The 14,895-nt window shown below is 51.3% G+C and overlaps 1 protein-coding gene across 3 annotated transcripts in view; it reads left to right on the top strand.

The window, feature by feature from the left end:
• The window catches only part of ST7L (suppression of tumorigenicity 7 like), a 36,523-nt gene extending 27,673 nt beyond the window's left edge, over nucleotides 1-8,850 (top strand). For all 3 annotated transcript variants that reach the window (XM_059717722.1, XM_019496947.2, XM_059717723.1), the window contains one exon: nucleotides 8,425-8,850. In XM_059717722.1, coding sequence (XP_059573705.1) covers nucleotides 8,425-8,462 — 38 coding nt within the window. In that variant the 3' untranslated portion in view covers nucleotides 8,463-8,850. The remainder of the gene's footprint in view (nucleotides 1-8,424) is intronic.
• Nucleotides 8,851-14,895: the final 6,045 nt, after the last annotated feature.

The following is a 14,895-nucleotide window of genomic DNA, read 5'->3' as shown; positions in this document are numbered from 1 at the left end:
CTGGGCCTGAGCCACAAAGATGTTGCGCTGAGCGGTGAGTAGATCCTCTCATTAGCTGAAGCAGTGTAAACCCGGCACAAGGTGCTTGCTGTCTCTCGGCACAGCTTGCGCTGCTGTGTAGATTCTGTTTTACGAGGGGCAACGCTTTCAGCTTGTCTGGATAATGGTGGCGGTGTAAGTCTAGGGCATTGGACTGGGAGTTGCTCTGTCTTCCTTCATAGATTCGTAGATGCTAGGGTCGGAAGGGACCTCAACAGATCATCGAGTCCGACCCCCTGGCTAGGCAGGAAAGAGCGCCGGGGTCAGATGACCCCAGCCAGATGCCTATCCACCCTTCTCTTAAAGACTCCCAAGGTAGGGGAGGGCACCACCTCCCTTGGAAGCCCATTCCAAATTTTGGCCGCCCTTACCGTGAAGAAGCTTTTCCTGATATCCAGCCTAAATCCGATCTCTGTCAGTTTGTGACTATTGCTCCTTGTTACCCCAAGAGGCACCCTGGTGAACAGGGCATCTCCGATCCCTCGCTGTGTCCCCCTAATGAATGTGTAGGAGGCCACAAGGTCACCTCTCAGCCTTCTCTTGCGGAGGCTGAAGAGGTCCAGGTCCCTCAGTCGCTTCTCATAGGGCTTGTCCTGTAAGCCCCTAACCATATGAGCGGCCCTCCTCTGGACCCTCTCAAGTCTATCAACATCATTCTTGAAGTACGGCGCCCAAAACTGGACGCAGTACTCCAGCTGCGGTCTGACCAATGCCTCATGGAGGGGAAGTATTGCCTCCTTGGATCTATTTGTCATGCATCTGTTGATGCATGATAAAGCGCGGTTAGCTTTGCTGACGATTTCGTCACGCTGACAACTCGTACCTCTTGGAGTCCGCTATGACTCTGATCCCTTTCTGCTTCTGTGCTGGTGAGAGGGTAATTCGTCAGTCAGTAGGTAGGTGTGCTGGATATTTTTGCGCCCTAGGTTCAGCACTCTGCACTTGTCCTTGTACTGCATCCTATTGTGTACTGCCCACTTTTCTAACCTGTCCAGGTCTGCCTGCAATTGTTCTCTACCCTCCAGAGTGTGCAATGTGCCCCACTATTTAGTATCGTCTGCAAACTTGGACAGAGTATGCTTCACACCCACATCCAAGTCACTGATGAAGATATTGAAGAGTACAGGTCCAAGGACTGAACACTGCGGGACCCCACTACCCACATACATCCAGGGTGACACCGACCCGTCTGCTACCACTCTCTGGGTGCGACCGCTAACCCAATTTGCCACTCAACTGACCGTGTAAACATCCACGTCACAGCCTCTTAATTTATTTATGAGAATGCGATGAGATACCGTACTGAAGGCCTTGCTTAAGTCCAAGAAAACGACATCCACCTCTACTTCTGTTTCTAAGCGTTTTGTGACTCTGTCATAAAACGAAACCAGATGGGTCAGGCATGATCTACCTGCTATGAATCCATGCTGGTTTCCCTGCTGCATTATTTTTCCTGCTGGATTCCCACAAATATGATCCTTCATAATCTTTTCAAAGACTTTTCCAAGGATGGAGGTGAGACTGACTGGCCTATAATTACTCAGATCCTCCTTTCTCCTATTCTTGAAAATGGAGACTGCATTGGCCCTTTTCCAGTCCTCCGGGACCTGACCCGAGCATCGCAAGCGCTCAAACAGCCGTGCCAGTGGTTCTGCTGTGGTGCCGGCCAGTTCCTTCAATAGTCTCGGGTGCCGCTCATCTGGGCCTGCTGACTTGAACACACCCAGTCCATCCAAGTGACTCTGCACCAAAGCAGTGTCAACCCTCTGATGCTTGTCTAAGACCCCATTAGGAGACTTACCTTGAGCCCTGTTCAGGACCACTGAGGCAAAAAACTAATTGAATAGCTCAGCCTTGTCCTCCCTCTCTGTCAGTAATTGCACCTTGTTCAGTAGGGGTCCTGTGCTGCCCTGTGCCTTCCTTTTACTCCCTTCGTATGTAGGGGGGGGAAAAGGGCTTTTTGTCGTCTTTAAATTGTGTTGCCAGCCTCAGCTCTGTAGTTGCTTTGGCCTTTCTGACTGCCTCCCTGCAAGTGCAGGCCAAGTAGGTATACTCCTCGGTAGCTTCGCCCTGCTTCCACCGCTTATGTGCCTTCTTTTTTTTCCCTTAAGTTCCCCTGGATTTCCCTGATAAGACAGGGAAGTTTTTTGGTTCCTTTCCCCCTTTTTCCCTTGTACTGGGATAGTCTCCCTCTGTGCCCGAAGGATCACTTCCTTTAGGAACAACCACCCTTCCTGGACTCCCATCTCGCCAATACTCTTCTGCGGTGCGTCGTTGATTAGACTCCTGAGCACACTGGAGTCAGTCTTCCTAAAGTCAAACACTTCCACCCTACTAGTTATCTTACCCACCCTATGCCGTATGGTGAATCTGATAGGGGAATCTGCAGCTCCCCTACCAGGTCCTCCTCCGTAGCCAACACCAAGTTCAGTAAAGTATTCCACCTTCCTAAAATACTAATCCATGAAGAATGCTTCTTGCAGGATGGAAGAAATTCTCTGCCTTTGGCAAGGAAGTAGAGCGACCGTAACATAGTAGGGCATTAATTTGGGCTGTTATAGTGGCAGCAGAGCATTTCAGCACCAAGTGCCGTGATGAAGGTGGATTTTATTCTCATAAAAGTCGAGGTTTACAACGTGTGAGCCGCAGAAAAATAAATTGGTAACCGGAGACTCTGAGAAGTGAGTGAAAAGGCAGAAGGGAGCCCAGGGAAAGCACTGCAATAGCTTCCACTGCCCAGGCAGCGGGATTACCAAAAAGGGGCTGACAGGGACGGAGGTAAATTGCGTGTCCGCTTCCAAGCCAGCTGCTTCAGAAGTTAATTAACTGCCATTTGCATGTTAGAAACGGGAACAATTGGATATAAAACAATCTGGTTGCAGTTACTAGGTGGGGAGCTACATTACTGGGATGACGCAGTTAACACACCCTCTTTTGTTCTGCTCTGCCATTAGGCACTACCGCATGGAAACTGGCCATGGGGTTTAATTGTGCCGTGCTGCGCATCTGTCCCTCCACCCCAGACCCTGGGGTTCTTGCTAACCTTCATGAAGCATGTCGGGGCCCTTCTGGAATGTGCTGCGGAGGTGCAAAATGTTTTGCAGGTCTCCAAGAACTGATGATTCCCCCAGGCACCCTTCCTGCTCCTCTTAACAACCATTTCTCTCCCTTGCTTCTACCGGCCCGTTATAAGGTTATATAACCTGGTAACAGCTTGATTCTCAGAGCTCAGGTGCTGCTCCAGCTAGCTGCTTCCCAGCCCACCTCACCTTTCATCTCTCCCCACTTGAACTCTGGAAAATGCCTGGCCTCATCTAGACTAAGGCTCTGTGCAGCAGTGCGGAGCGCTGACCGCAGAGCCACTGACCACGCATGAAAGCCTTCCGTGACTAGCAAAACTTGAATAGCTGCGGAGTGAGGCCAAGTTGGCTTTCCTTTTGTTCAGCGGTCTGGGTGACGAGGCAGAAAGCAGCAACAACACTTCTCGTTTTAAAAGTGAACAGTTCTCAATCTGTTTTGCTGGTGTTTCTCTTTGGCGATGGCCAGGCCATTCTGCGAATGGGGCTCCCTTTCCACCCTGTCCTGTTCATCTTTATGTGGGAAAATGTAGTTGGACTTGCCAGTGACAAATTTCTGTGCTGCTCGTAATTGGCTGGCTTCACAGAAACCGGGTCCTAACAATCTGCTTGATTAATTCTTTGAGGACTGCATTAGCAGAGTTGTATGATTTCCAAAGAGATAAAGGGTCAGATGCTACACTAGCACAGCGCCGCTCGGCAACATGCTCTCTGCTGCTCTTTCAGCCAAACGCGTTTTGTGTGCGTGTTAGGTTGGCTTCGCAGAGCAAGATTTTGATTGCCAAGGGACACATTGCCCTGTGGGGGGCAAAAGACCGAGCACAGTGTTTGCTTATTTGCCAGGGTATTTAAGCACTTATTTCCAAGGAAAGGGAGGTCAGCCAAGGAGTATGGTTGCTGCCAGGACTCTCACAGGAGTATTGCTAGGGATAACACCCTTGGGAAATGCAGGCAGTGTTATACTGATTGCTGCATTAGCCTCAGATGTGCCCTCTCCTTTGACTGCGTAAAGGAATAATCCTCCTTATCAGAACAGGGGGGCTTCCTATTAACTTGGAAAAAAAAAAGTGGGAAACCATTTGTTTACCTGGGTCAGGTGTGTAACTTCCCCAGTTAAAGTGGAAACTGGGAGGCTGAGGCCCTGTCTTCTGTTACATGGCCTTAGACGCATGCTTTCACCTTTTTCTCCGTTTCCCTTTTTTTCATTGGGAAAACCATACTGTGCAGTCCCTGGGGAGCTGGGGTAACGGGGTTTCAGTAGGAATAAGTGCTTGTGGTGAGCGTGGCTTTCATACCTTGCCTTCAGACACTTGTTTGAAACTGGGAAGGAAATGATAGTTTTTGTCACCATGTTGGGAGCATGCACCGGAGTATGAGAACATCTGCTCTGGGCAGGGATGAGTCGAGCTCCACCCTTCCTAGCTAGGGTCAGCTCAGTACCTCCAGGCACTAACTGTGTACAGACAGAAAACAAATACGGTCAGATGTCCGGCCAGGAGCAGTGGCCACACAGAGCTGGAAGGTCAGATGGGAGCGAGGATTCCCTGGATTTCCATTTATTTAAAGTTCACACCTGGAAGAATGTATCAGTTAAAGGTGGAGATCTGCTTGCAGTTCCCATGGGTCACATACCGCTACTTCTCTTCTTTCTGAACTTGACTCCAGTGTCCAGAGTGTGCAGATGTTTTTGCCAAATGTAGGGTGTAACTGGCAGAGAGCTGCTTATGGGGTGGTTGTGGGAAATCTAGAGCCTGGCCACGAGCAAATCGGGTTTAATATCACCGAGGTAGCGTATCTGCTGATATTTGCTATTTAAAAACGATGGATTAGGTCTCATTCACGCTCTAATAGTTCAAATGATTTGGTTCTTAAGCATGAATATCACTATACTCGTTTGGACTTTGTTTTTGGCTCGTACTACGCCAAATGAGTTACAAGAGCTGCTTGGGTGAAAGAACAAACCAGAACAGCTTCTAATTTTTACATTGGCTCGCAGCGCGGAAACAGGCCTTCTCCATCTTTTGCCTTTTGATCTCCGTTTGTTTGTAGAGCATTGCAAATGCTCCTAGTTCTGTATTTTGGTATGTTTTTGTACTTCACAGTGTGTCTTCATAGTGGAAATCTGTTTTTTAACACCAGTCAGTGCAAAAGGGAGGCATAGTTTTAACTTTGATACAAAAACTCCTAGAGTAGGATAATAGCGAGTTTATTAAACAAATCTTATATCTGCATGTAGGTCGAATGCCTTGAGTTTATCCCTTCAGAACTGAAATGTTCTTTTGTCAAGTAATTCTTGATACTTTTGTATACTTTATGATCTAACTTGGGACTTCTCTGTAACAGAAAGTTTGTAGGGTTTGTTCATGGTGGAAAGGGTGATGTGAGGGATAAGTTTGTAACCAGACGCATGCAACACAAGTTCCTGGTAGATGGAGAGGAAAGGGGATGTGTGTGTTTGGAAGCTTTTTAGGTGAATTTAAGCCCCTACTGCTATACTTATTGTATTTCACTGAGTGTGGTTTTTTTTTTTCCCCCCACCTGTTGAATCTGTATTGTCAGCTGTACACTCCATAAAAGCACAAAGAAGTTAATACCTTTTACTGAGCTGAGTAACTTAGTTTACGTATTTTTCTCTCATTGGTGCTTGAATTTGTTTCCTCCATCATAAATCACAGGGTAGGTCTTGGCAAACCACTAAGATTATGAGGTGCCAGAAACCACCGTGAAGCAGGCTGTCGTTCCAGACTGTCCAGAATGTAACACCGCGAAAGGACAGGCTCAGCCATCGCAACCAGAATCTGGTTCAGGTCTGATCAGAACTGATGGCAGGCTTTCCTTTGTCCACATGAAAAGAAAGAGTTGTACTTCTGTAGCAACTGACCTTTATTCAGAGCCACTGAGCATCCCTGGATCCAGCTAAAGCCAAGGGGAGCTGTGGGAGGTCTCCTAAGCTCGAGTGCCCTTAACCATCCTCAACTGCAACCCTTCTGGCTGATCTCCAGCCAGATGCTGGTGTGATTTTAGCAGGAGCAGCGGTGCTGGGCTACCTTGAATCCAGCAAGCGGGGGCAACGATGGCTGTGAAGTGGAGCATCAGGCACTAGCGACCGTAGCATATCGCCGCCAATCTACGCGAGCTGGATTTCCGATCTCGCTCAGCTACCTGAACCGTTGCTTTTCAGGGCTTTCTCATAGGCTTTTGTTCCCCTCCTTGTCTAAAGTTCACAGAGCAGCCTACTTTCTGGTGTAAAGTTCCCTGACAAAAGGACCCGCTTCTCCTCTCGCCAAGGCTGTGTGCTTATCAGGGAGAGCTCAATGGTCCATGCAGGCCCTCCTGCACAAAACGCCTAGAGCAGTCGTGCACAGCATCTTATGCCCATGCCATGTGTCGTAGACTTCTTGACCTTTGGGATGGGGTGCTGATTTTTGCCTTGTTTCCGTGTTACCCTACGCCTGCTGTTTTTAATCCATCCCACCTTGTTAAGAGCTGCCGATAGTTGCCATGATCAGTGTACTACAAATATGGGAAAAATACCGTAGCAGTGCTCGCAGGTCCCCTGAGGTCCCAGCCCCAAGGGTGGGCAGTGCACAGACTCTTGAGAAGACTTTTAGTCCCTGCCTCAAGGAGCTTACAGGAGACTTGTTGCTCAATCTAGAAGGAGTCAGAAAAGATGCAGTCGGTCCCCTCAAACCTAGAGCATTAGGAAGAGCCTTTCCCTACACAGGGGCCGTGTTGCGGCTGCCCGGTGGAGGGTTTCTTTCCTTTCAGCTTCTTTTTGTCATTGATGGAGACGATCTCCTTCAGCAAGCCCAGTGCTCCTCAGCTTTCTCTTCTGAACAACCCCTCCCTCTTCCCCACCACCCCTCTCTTCCCTTAGGCTCATTAAAGCGAGATTGGAGAATTAACTTTTTACCCAGCTGCTGAACTTCTCATATGTATAAACACTTGAGGCTTTTGCTTATCTAAGAGAAAATGTGTATGGCTTGGAGAAGTGCGGTTCCCTGCCAACGTGTAATGACTGCAGTTCTGTGCTTCGCATCTAAAACGAGCTCAAAGTTTCCTGTCACAGGCTGAGTGTCGATGCCAAGGGCAAAGGTTTCTTGCCTTGCTAATCTACATCTTAACTCATGTGCTTAATGTGAAGGTGCCACACACACACAGGCAGCGGAGGAGTGTTAGCTGCAGTGAAAAGCTGTGCTGTGCTGTGAGTTACGCTCTAAAAGTCTTATAAATGTGATATTGGGGTTATGAAACAAGCCAGGATAGCCAAAGTGAAGCCTGGAGGAGCTGTGTCGTTAACGCCATGTCAGGGGCTTTAGCAAAGGGTTTGTGCCAGGAGAGTGTGGTTGCTAACCAAGCGTTTGACACTCATTCATTTTAAACTAAACTAAATGGCTGGAAGTTTTCAGAGGAAGAATCGTGTTGGTGTCTTACAGAGCATAAGTCAAACCCACGTACGCAGCTGGTCTCTTATCTGTGTCACTGAATTGGTAGCGCTCTTGGCCTGAAGAACCTAGGGAAGTGCACCACGCTCGTCCCCAAGCTTCTCCAAGTACTGCTAAGGGTATGGAGCTGAGCGGGACCGCAGGGAAGGTCTGTGAACAGGAGAGCCCCCTCGGCTCACCCTGTCGTGCCTAGTTGTTATGAATCATTTGGCCTGTGAGAACCCCCCAGTGTCCTTACGACCAACTGAGAGCGGACTGCACCAGCTCAGCACAGACGGATGAGTGCCAGTCTGAGTTTCAGCTTCTTGGAGCTCTCTGGCCTTCTCAGAATTTCAGTTGAGCCTTCCACTGAAGTGTTTGTTGTTCGTTTGTTTTTAGTTTAAACTCATCCTATCAGGTTATTCCTGGATGAGTTTAAAAATGTGGGCACACAGTGCAGTGTGTACCATTCCCCACCCTTCCCACTGGGATTCCCATGGGGTGTGAGTGCCCATACAAACAAACCCAGTGGCATGGGTTTAGCAGAAGATTGCCAGCAAGGATTCCTGGCTTTTAACCCCAGCTCTTTCATTGTCTCCTCAGCTTAAGCTCTGTGCCTCACTGTGCTCACCTGTAAAATGGGAATATATCACAAAAGCATTGAGAGGGTCAGCATTTTTTTGACATGCAGTGGAATTAAAAAATGCAAGGCTCTGCAAGTTAACCTAGTATTTATTAGACGTTTGTTTCATGGCATCAGCAGAGCGCTGCAGGAAATGTAACAGGGTTGTGATTTGAAGGAAGATGTAGGACGTGTCTGTTCCTATCCATTAGTGCACTTGTCTAACCTAAGCACAAACTCTGTTCTGTTTTGTTTCTTCCAGTTCTTCGGGACTCTTCTGTCACCCTTCAGCTTCCTTAGGGAGAAGATTGAGCGCTTCGTGCCGTCCGGTCTCTGGCACCAGCTGACCCACGTTTGACGGGAACCTGTTCTGCACAGTAATTAGTCCCGACTGTTCTCAGGAACCTCCGACCCACCTCCCCCAGGGCAGTGGAGTAGTTAGCTGGCAGCCAAGGGAGCGTGGGGAAGATGAGCTGCATTATTTAAACTGTCATCTTTCACCAGCTTCCACCTTGTTAATGGTGCTTGAAGTGACTGAATTCCTCCTCTGGCCGTAGGATCTGTAGTCATTTAAGCAAGCTGCGTTTTGTTGAGCAGTGACTCTCTTTGCTCCCTGAACCAGTTATGCAAGTTGAGGCTACTACTTTCTCTGTAAAACTACAGAACACAATAAATCAGGTGGATGTTTTATGGGTATCAACGTTTTTTTTCTGACCTGTAAATACGGCAAAGCTTTTATTAGCCAATTTCCAGGTTTAAGAGCCCAGACCAAAGTAGTTCTGAATAGGCTGAGTACAGATCTGCTCTGTTTCTATTAGACAGCCGCTTTTCTGTCGCACCTACATTTGTTGGCCTCTTAAGTGGTTAAGACAGGTCATGCTATGCAATTAGCAGTCTGCTTATGCTCTCTCCCATATTCTCACACTGCACAAGCCTCTCTATTTAGTGTCCTCAATTCACTTTTAAACTGCCTTTCTGTCTGTCTGTCTGTCTGTCTGTATTTGTATGCTTCAGCGCGAAGAGATTGCAGCATCGCCTCTTACATTGCCAGCAAAGCGCTTGAGAGACCTGCGTGTGAATCCACGTGGGAGAGATGGACTCTGGGATGGCGATCAAAAAAACCCCCAGTACCTGCATCCCCTGATGTTGAGGCAAAAGTACTTGCAACTCTGGTGTGCTCTTGACAGGGCTAGTACACTCGAACAGAGGCTTGCTCCCAGGGCCCCTGTGAATTAGGGTGCAGCTAGGACGATGAGCCCACAAGGCCACGAGAGGGATATTTTTCACCTCCCATTGGGATTTATCTTCAAATCCCATCCTTGGGCAGGAACATGGAGAAGGCTGAGCCAGCTCCTTCCTGCGCTTGCCACTCCAGGACTCCGACGCAGCCGATCCGGGTGGCATCCGTCAATTAAGTGCATCTTACGAGAGGAAAATGCTGACTTAAAGAGAGGCCGCGGCACAGGAGTCATAGCCCCCACAGCAGGCTTGCAAAGATGAGGCCTTTGCTCTAGCTTAAATGCTTGGATCTGCTGAGGAGGAGTTGAGGGGAGAGATCTGCAGAAGATACTGATTGAGTGTTGGAGTCTTCTCACCACTGGTAGGTAATTTTCTCAGCTTTCCCCTTCCAGTTGAACGTGAGCTGCTGGGGCTGCGTCTCGCTGTGGAATCGTTGTGGTGATTAATAGCCATGTTGTGCTCACGTAATTTCACTTTGTGGCCCGCAGGGGCCCGTAAGCTAACCAACCTAATGCTTTTTGCAGTTGAACCTTTTCCAGCATTTGTGTGGGGTTATAAATGAAGCGCTGCCTCCCATGCATCATCCCAAGAGCTGCTTTCTCTCACTGTCCTCCCCTGACATAGCAGTAACAGCAAGGGGATGGGTTTGCGCTGGAAGCAATGCTGGCAGCGTCCAAGGCAGCGAACACCCCCCAGCAGTGTTGGCGGTTCTTGGTGGGGTACACATCTCTTACAGGGAGCCCTTGTGCTCTGCAGTCGTTCACCTCCGTCATGGGCGAGTGACCTCCTGGCACCTGATGCAGGAGGTAGCGATGCTGCTGCGATGCCAACAGTGGCGTAGGTGGTATCAGCAGTGGCTTGGGGGAAATAATCTGCATTCTGTCCAAGGGACTTGAGCAAAGTGGTTGTCACATCAGTGCCCCATAAAAACCTAGGTCATTTCTGGAATTTTAATTCAATTTAAAGCCACCAGCATATGCATTGGATCAAAATGACAGCATGGATGTGATCAAAATAGAGTATTGTGGTGCTGCTGTTGATTGTGAAGCACTTTAAATACTGTGGGGATGGAGCTTTGTCAGTACCATGGTAGAGACCATGTAGGCAGAACGTGATCTTTTTAAACCACTTGGTAATGTTGGCTGGGATTCTCGAAAGAAACCATGGGAGTTAAGTTAGTTGGTTTTCAGGTGCCTAATTCTGCTAGACCCCGCTCAGTCGTAGTCATCAAGCAGAGTATCTCCGTGCTCCCCTTCATGTTCTTAAACTGAGGCCTGCAGGCAAGGTCGTAGTTCAGAGACATGAAATGGGTTCAGTCTGCAGTTCAGGCCCCTTGTACGAGTAGGAGCATGTCCTGCTTCTGCAGCATCCATCCACCCCTGCAATTAAACACGTTGCATGGTCTCACCTGCTGCTGCCGATGGTAAAAGTACCTTTTCACAGGTTGAGGGTGATTCTAGGCAAGCTTCTCCGCTTTGTTGGGGCTAGAAAACTGTGCCAGAATCCCAGAGGAACTGGCCTTCCCTGGAGCTGGGATTCCCTGATCACCAGGTATTGACAGTGCTACGGTGCCTTGGCGCTGAGAACAAATGCATGTTGCTGGCTTCCTTGCTTCCCCACCTCATCAGAAGAGGGCACAGAAGTGGAAGAAGAGGTGGGGCAGGGAATGGCATCCTGTGGCCACGAGTGCTGCCTGGTAGGGGAAGATCTGGGGCAGCTTTGCTGCTGCCCGGTCCCCCGTGCAGAGCTGGACAGGGCTGTTGGTTCCCTGCCCCCTTGCTCTGGAATTGCTTTGAGGGTGCCAAGGCTGGCAGAGCCGTGATGCGCAGCAAAGCACGGTTCAGGGGTCGCAGGCGAGGCCATTAATAACCAGGTGCAAACGGCGGGTTGAGATGGAATGGGGAGCTCTGTGCTCATTTCATTTCTGCACGTCGGGGGCTCTGTTTGCTTACGGAGCGCTCGGTGTCTGGTACCTGCGCCGGCCGGGAGCAGGCAGCCGGGCTCCTGCGGAGGAGTGCAGCACATTGTTCTCCGGTGTTGTAATTGGGCAGTGGTAGCGTGGGCTTATTCATCTCCCCTTCTTGCAGTCATGCTTGTCTGGGTCCTTTTTCTTTCCCAGAAGCCACAGGTGCATCCCCAGAGTCACTGGCCAGACGGGCGTTGGGGAGGTCTTTCTGTCACCTGCCTCCGGGCCAGTGGGCTGGAGAGTCGATAAGCAAGCAAGCCCCTCGAAAGAGGTGGATGTGCCCGCCGGGGTGCTGCAACCACCAATGTCCAGCGCCAGTTGTTTTTGGCTGAGCGGTGCCCCTTGGATTGCAGCATGTGGGAGATGCACCGGTCATTAGCAGGATTTCAGGGTGGACATGGCTGCAGGGGCAGGGGTCAGTTTCTACATTGCTTCCCCAGGCACAGTTGGCAAGGTGCCCGGCATGCCCAGGAAGAAAGGTGGCAGGGGAGGAGGGGGAGAGACCCTGAGTAGGGCTGCACCATGGCCCTGGAGCAGAACCCACCTTGTGGAGCTGCTTCCCTTCCAAAGGAGCAGGCTGCTTGCTCTGCCCTTGCAGTCGGGGTCTGGTCACTGGCCCCCTGCCCCGGCAGATTGCTATTGTCTGTGCTGCCTGTTGGGTGGGGGTGAACCCTCTTGCTTGGAGATCCCCTTCCATTGCCCCGGCAGCAGCAATGGACTTGAAGGCTGTGACCAGGGTGGGGGAAATCTTGCCAAGCAGGCCCCGACAGGTCAGGTGAAGGTTAGCCTGAAGTCCTAGGGATTCAGCCCTGTGGTTTTTCCCAGATGCAGTGGGAGTGATGCACTTGTGTTGCCCCCACCAAGGTGAGAGCTAGCGGCTGCTGGCACGTGGCTGTTAGCAGAGCTCCTTGTGCAGGGACAGCAGTGAGGGTGGAAGCTGGAGCATGGGCCATTTGCTGCTAGATGTGCAAGCTGCTGATGGGCTGCAGTAAGAAAGGTGTTCCGTGGAGCTGGAAAAGCCCTGGATGTCCATGAGGAGTACCAGATGTCATCCATGCCTTGTACCCAGCAAGACAATACCCTTGTGCATGCTGTCAGGGCTGGGCTGGCTCTCGCTTCTCATGGCTGACGAGAGGAGCATCCCATCGGGAGCCGGTGCTGGTTGCATTGTCCCACGCTTTCTCCGACACCAGCACCTGCCCGTCTCGGCTCCGTGGCCCCTCATCAGCCCACCCTGCACCTCATCCTTCGGTCCAGACGTGCCTCGATTTCGAAGGCGATGAGAAGATGATCTTCCACTGAGGGCTTCCCGTGCACTTAGCCCCGCTCGCTTACAAGGGGCTCATGAGTGGGATAGAGTATCCCCTGACAGGGCTTCGGCCTCGGCAAGCTCTTGTAGATGAAAAACAGCTGCTTCCCCGGGTGAGGAGGGGGAGTTTCAGGAAGTCCCATTTATAATCGAGCGCAGGGAGGTCTGAATTTCATTAGACCTGCAAAGGAAGGTGGCTGTAGCGCGTGCCAGCCACTAGCACGGGGGTACTGGCCCATGGCTAATGGTCAGGTAGGAAACTAGAGATCCCTGTGGGGCTCCTTTCATGCCTGTGCCTCAGTTTCCCCTATGGCAAAGGGGGCAATACTGGCCTTTCTTTCTGCCTTGTCTATTCAGGGTGGCAAACTCCTTAGAGGATGGACTGTCCCAGCTGTGGATGCATGGTGTCTGGAGGGGTGAGGCCCTGATTGCAGTGAAGCCTCCTGCTCTTCTGTAGCACCAGCAGCTGCTCCAAGAGCTCTTGCTTCATTGCAGTGCAGGCTGCAGGCCTTGGCATGCAACCTGCATGGCCCTGGGCTGCTAGGGAGAGCTGCCCTGTGGCTAGGGTTATCCCACATGGCAGCACCTTTGCCTTTGCAGTCAGTGCACAGTGAGGAGGGGGGCTGGGGGTAGAGGCGCCTGTCAGCGGTGAAGGAGCCTTCGGGCTCCAGTGCTTCGCAGCCTCGAACACCCACGTTCAGCGAGCAGAGCTCTCTCCAGGCTTTCAGGGCCGTGATTAAGGTGCTGCACATGCCCCATCATTCATCAGGTGGCCTGCAGACCACTAAGTGCTGGTGTTCCTGCCAGAGGAGAGCTCCTGGGAGCCTTGTGGGGGGGGGGAATAGCTGTTTATTGTGGGCAGCCCCCAGCTCAGGGCATGAGGCCTTTCCAGCCTGCTCCGTGCACATCCCCCGGGGGAGGCTCGGGCTCTGTGCAAGGGGTTTTTTTTTTCTTTCAGTTTAAGTCCTAAATTGCTGGCAGGTGGGGCAGTAATGAAGATGAATGAGGGGAGCTCTTCCTGCCAGATTAGATCTGTGCTGATGAAGGCGTCTGCTGCGGCCGCGCTGCCCGGGGTCTCATCCCAGCCCTCTCCTCCCCTCCACCTGCAGGAGCTCCACCGGCACCTCACCGAGGGGGATGGATCTCTCCACGCTGCACTGAGTCCGAGGTGAGGGCCTGCACCCCACCCCCCAGAGATGGGCATGACTGTGACCCCCAAGATGTGGGGCTGGGGGCTGCTGCTGGGTTCTTCTAATGCAGCCTGTGGGCCAGACTGTCCTGAGCAGCCCTGAAGAAATCCTCTGGCTTTAACACTGCCTGCTGGGATCTGCTCAGATCCTGATGCCCAGAGCCAAGGATTCATCTCACAACCATCTTAGAAACAGCAGCAAGGCACATGCATCCCATTGCAAGTGAAGAAGGGCACTGCCCTAGTGTCTGTGTTGCCATATCTTTGCTGTACATGAGCTGGGTCTGCCCCGTTCCAGACCATCGCAGCTGCAAGCCTGCCCAACCCTTCTACAGGCGAAGCAGCTGATTTCAAGCAAAGCTTTCTGCAGATGCAGCCGGTGAGTGTTGCTGTCTGCTATTGTTGGGCTGTGCGTCTGGGACAGGATCCTTCCTACCACAGGACCAGGAACTGTCAGGCTTGTTCCGGCCACATCTGCTACAAGCCTTCTTGCAGGCTCCTTGTGAAACTTGCCAGCAAGTGCCATGTGTCTGAGGGTTGGTGGCTTTCTGAGGCTATTGCCTTGAGAGCCCCTCTATTTCATTAAGCCAAAGTGGGTGTTGTCCTTATCCCGCTGCCCTCTTGGGCTGAGGGAGTGTCCCACTGGCCTCACGTGCAGCGTAGCCTTGGGGAGAGTGTTCGGGACAGCACCAAGCTCCGTGGTCCAGCCTGCTGGCAGGGATCACAGCTCCTCAGCTCCCTCCGAGTCTGACTGGGGCATGCCGCCTGGGTGCAGGCTCTTTGCTCTGTCTGGATGGCTGATGCTTCCATGCACAAGAAGGGAGAGGTAGGGTGGGGGCAGGCTGACAGCACTGCTCCAGCCAGAGACTGAGTCAAGGCCTATGCTAGGATTGTTTGGGGGCACTGAGGGATGTGGCGGGGATGGGGACGGACTCTCTCATCTCCACCCGTTTCTTTCCCCTTTCATTCTGGCCAGTGGTTTGCAATCTTTAGGGGAACAGCAAGAGCCTGGACACAGCTCACCCAGCCC

The sequence above is a fragment of the Alligator mississippiensis genome, chromosome 14, assembly GCF_030867095.1.
Source record: "Alligator mississippiensis isolate rAllMis1 chromosome 14, rAllMis1, whole genome shotgun sequence".
Classification (NCBI taxonomy): Eukaryota; Metazoa; Chordata; order Crocodylia; family Alligatoridae; genus Alligator; species Alligator mississippiensis.
This window is presented reverse-complemented; position numbering and strand designations above follow the sequence as displayed.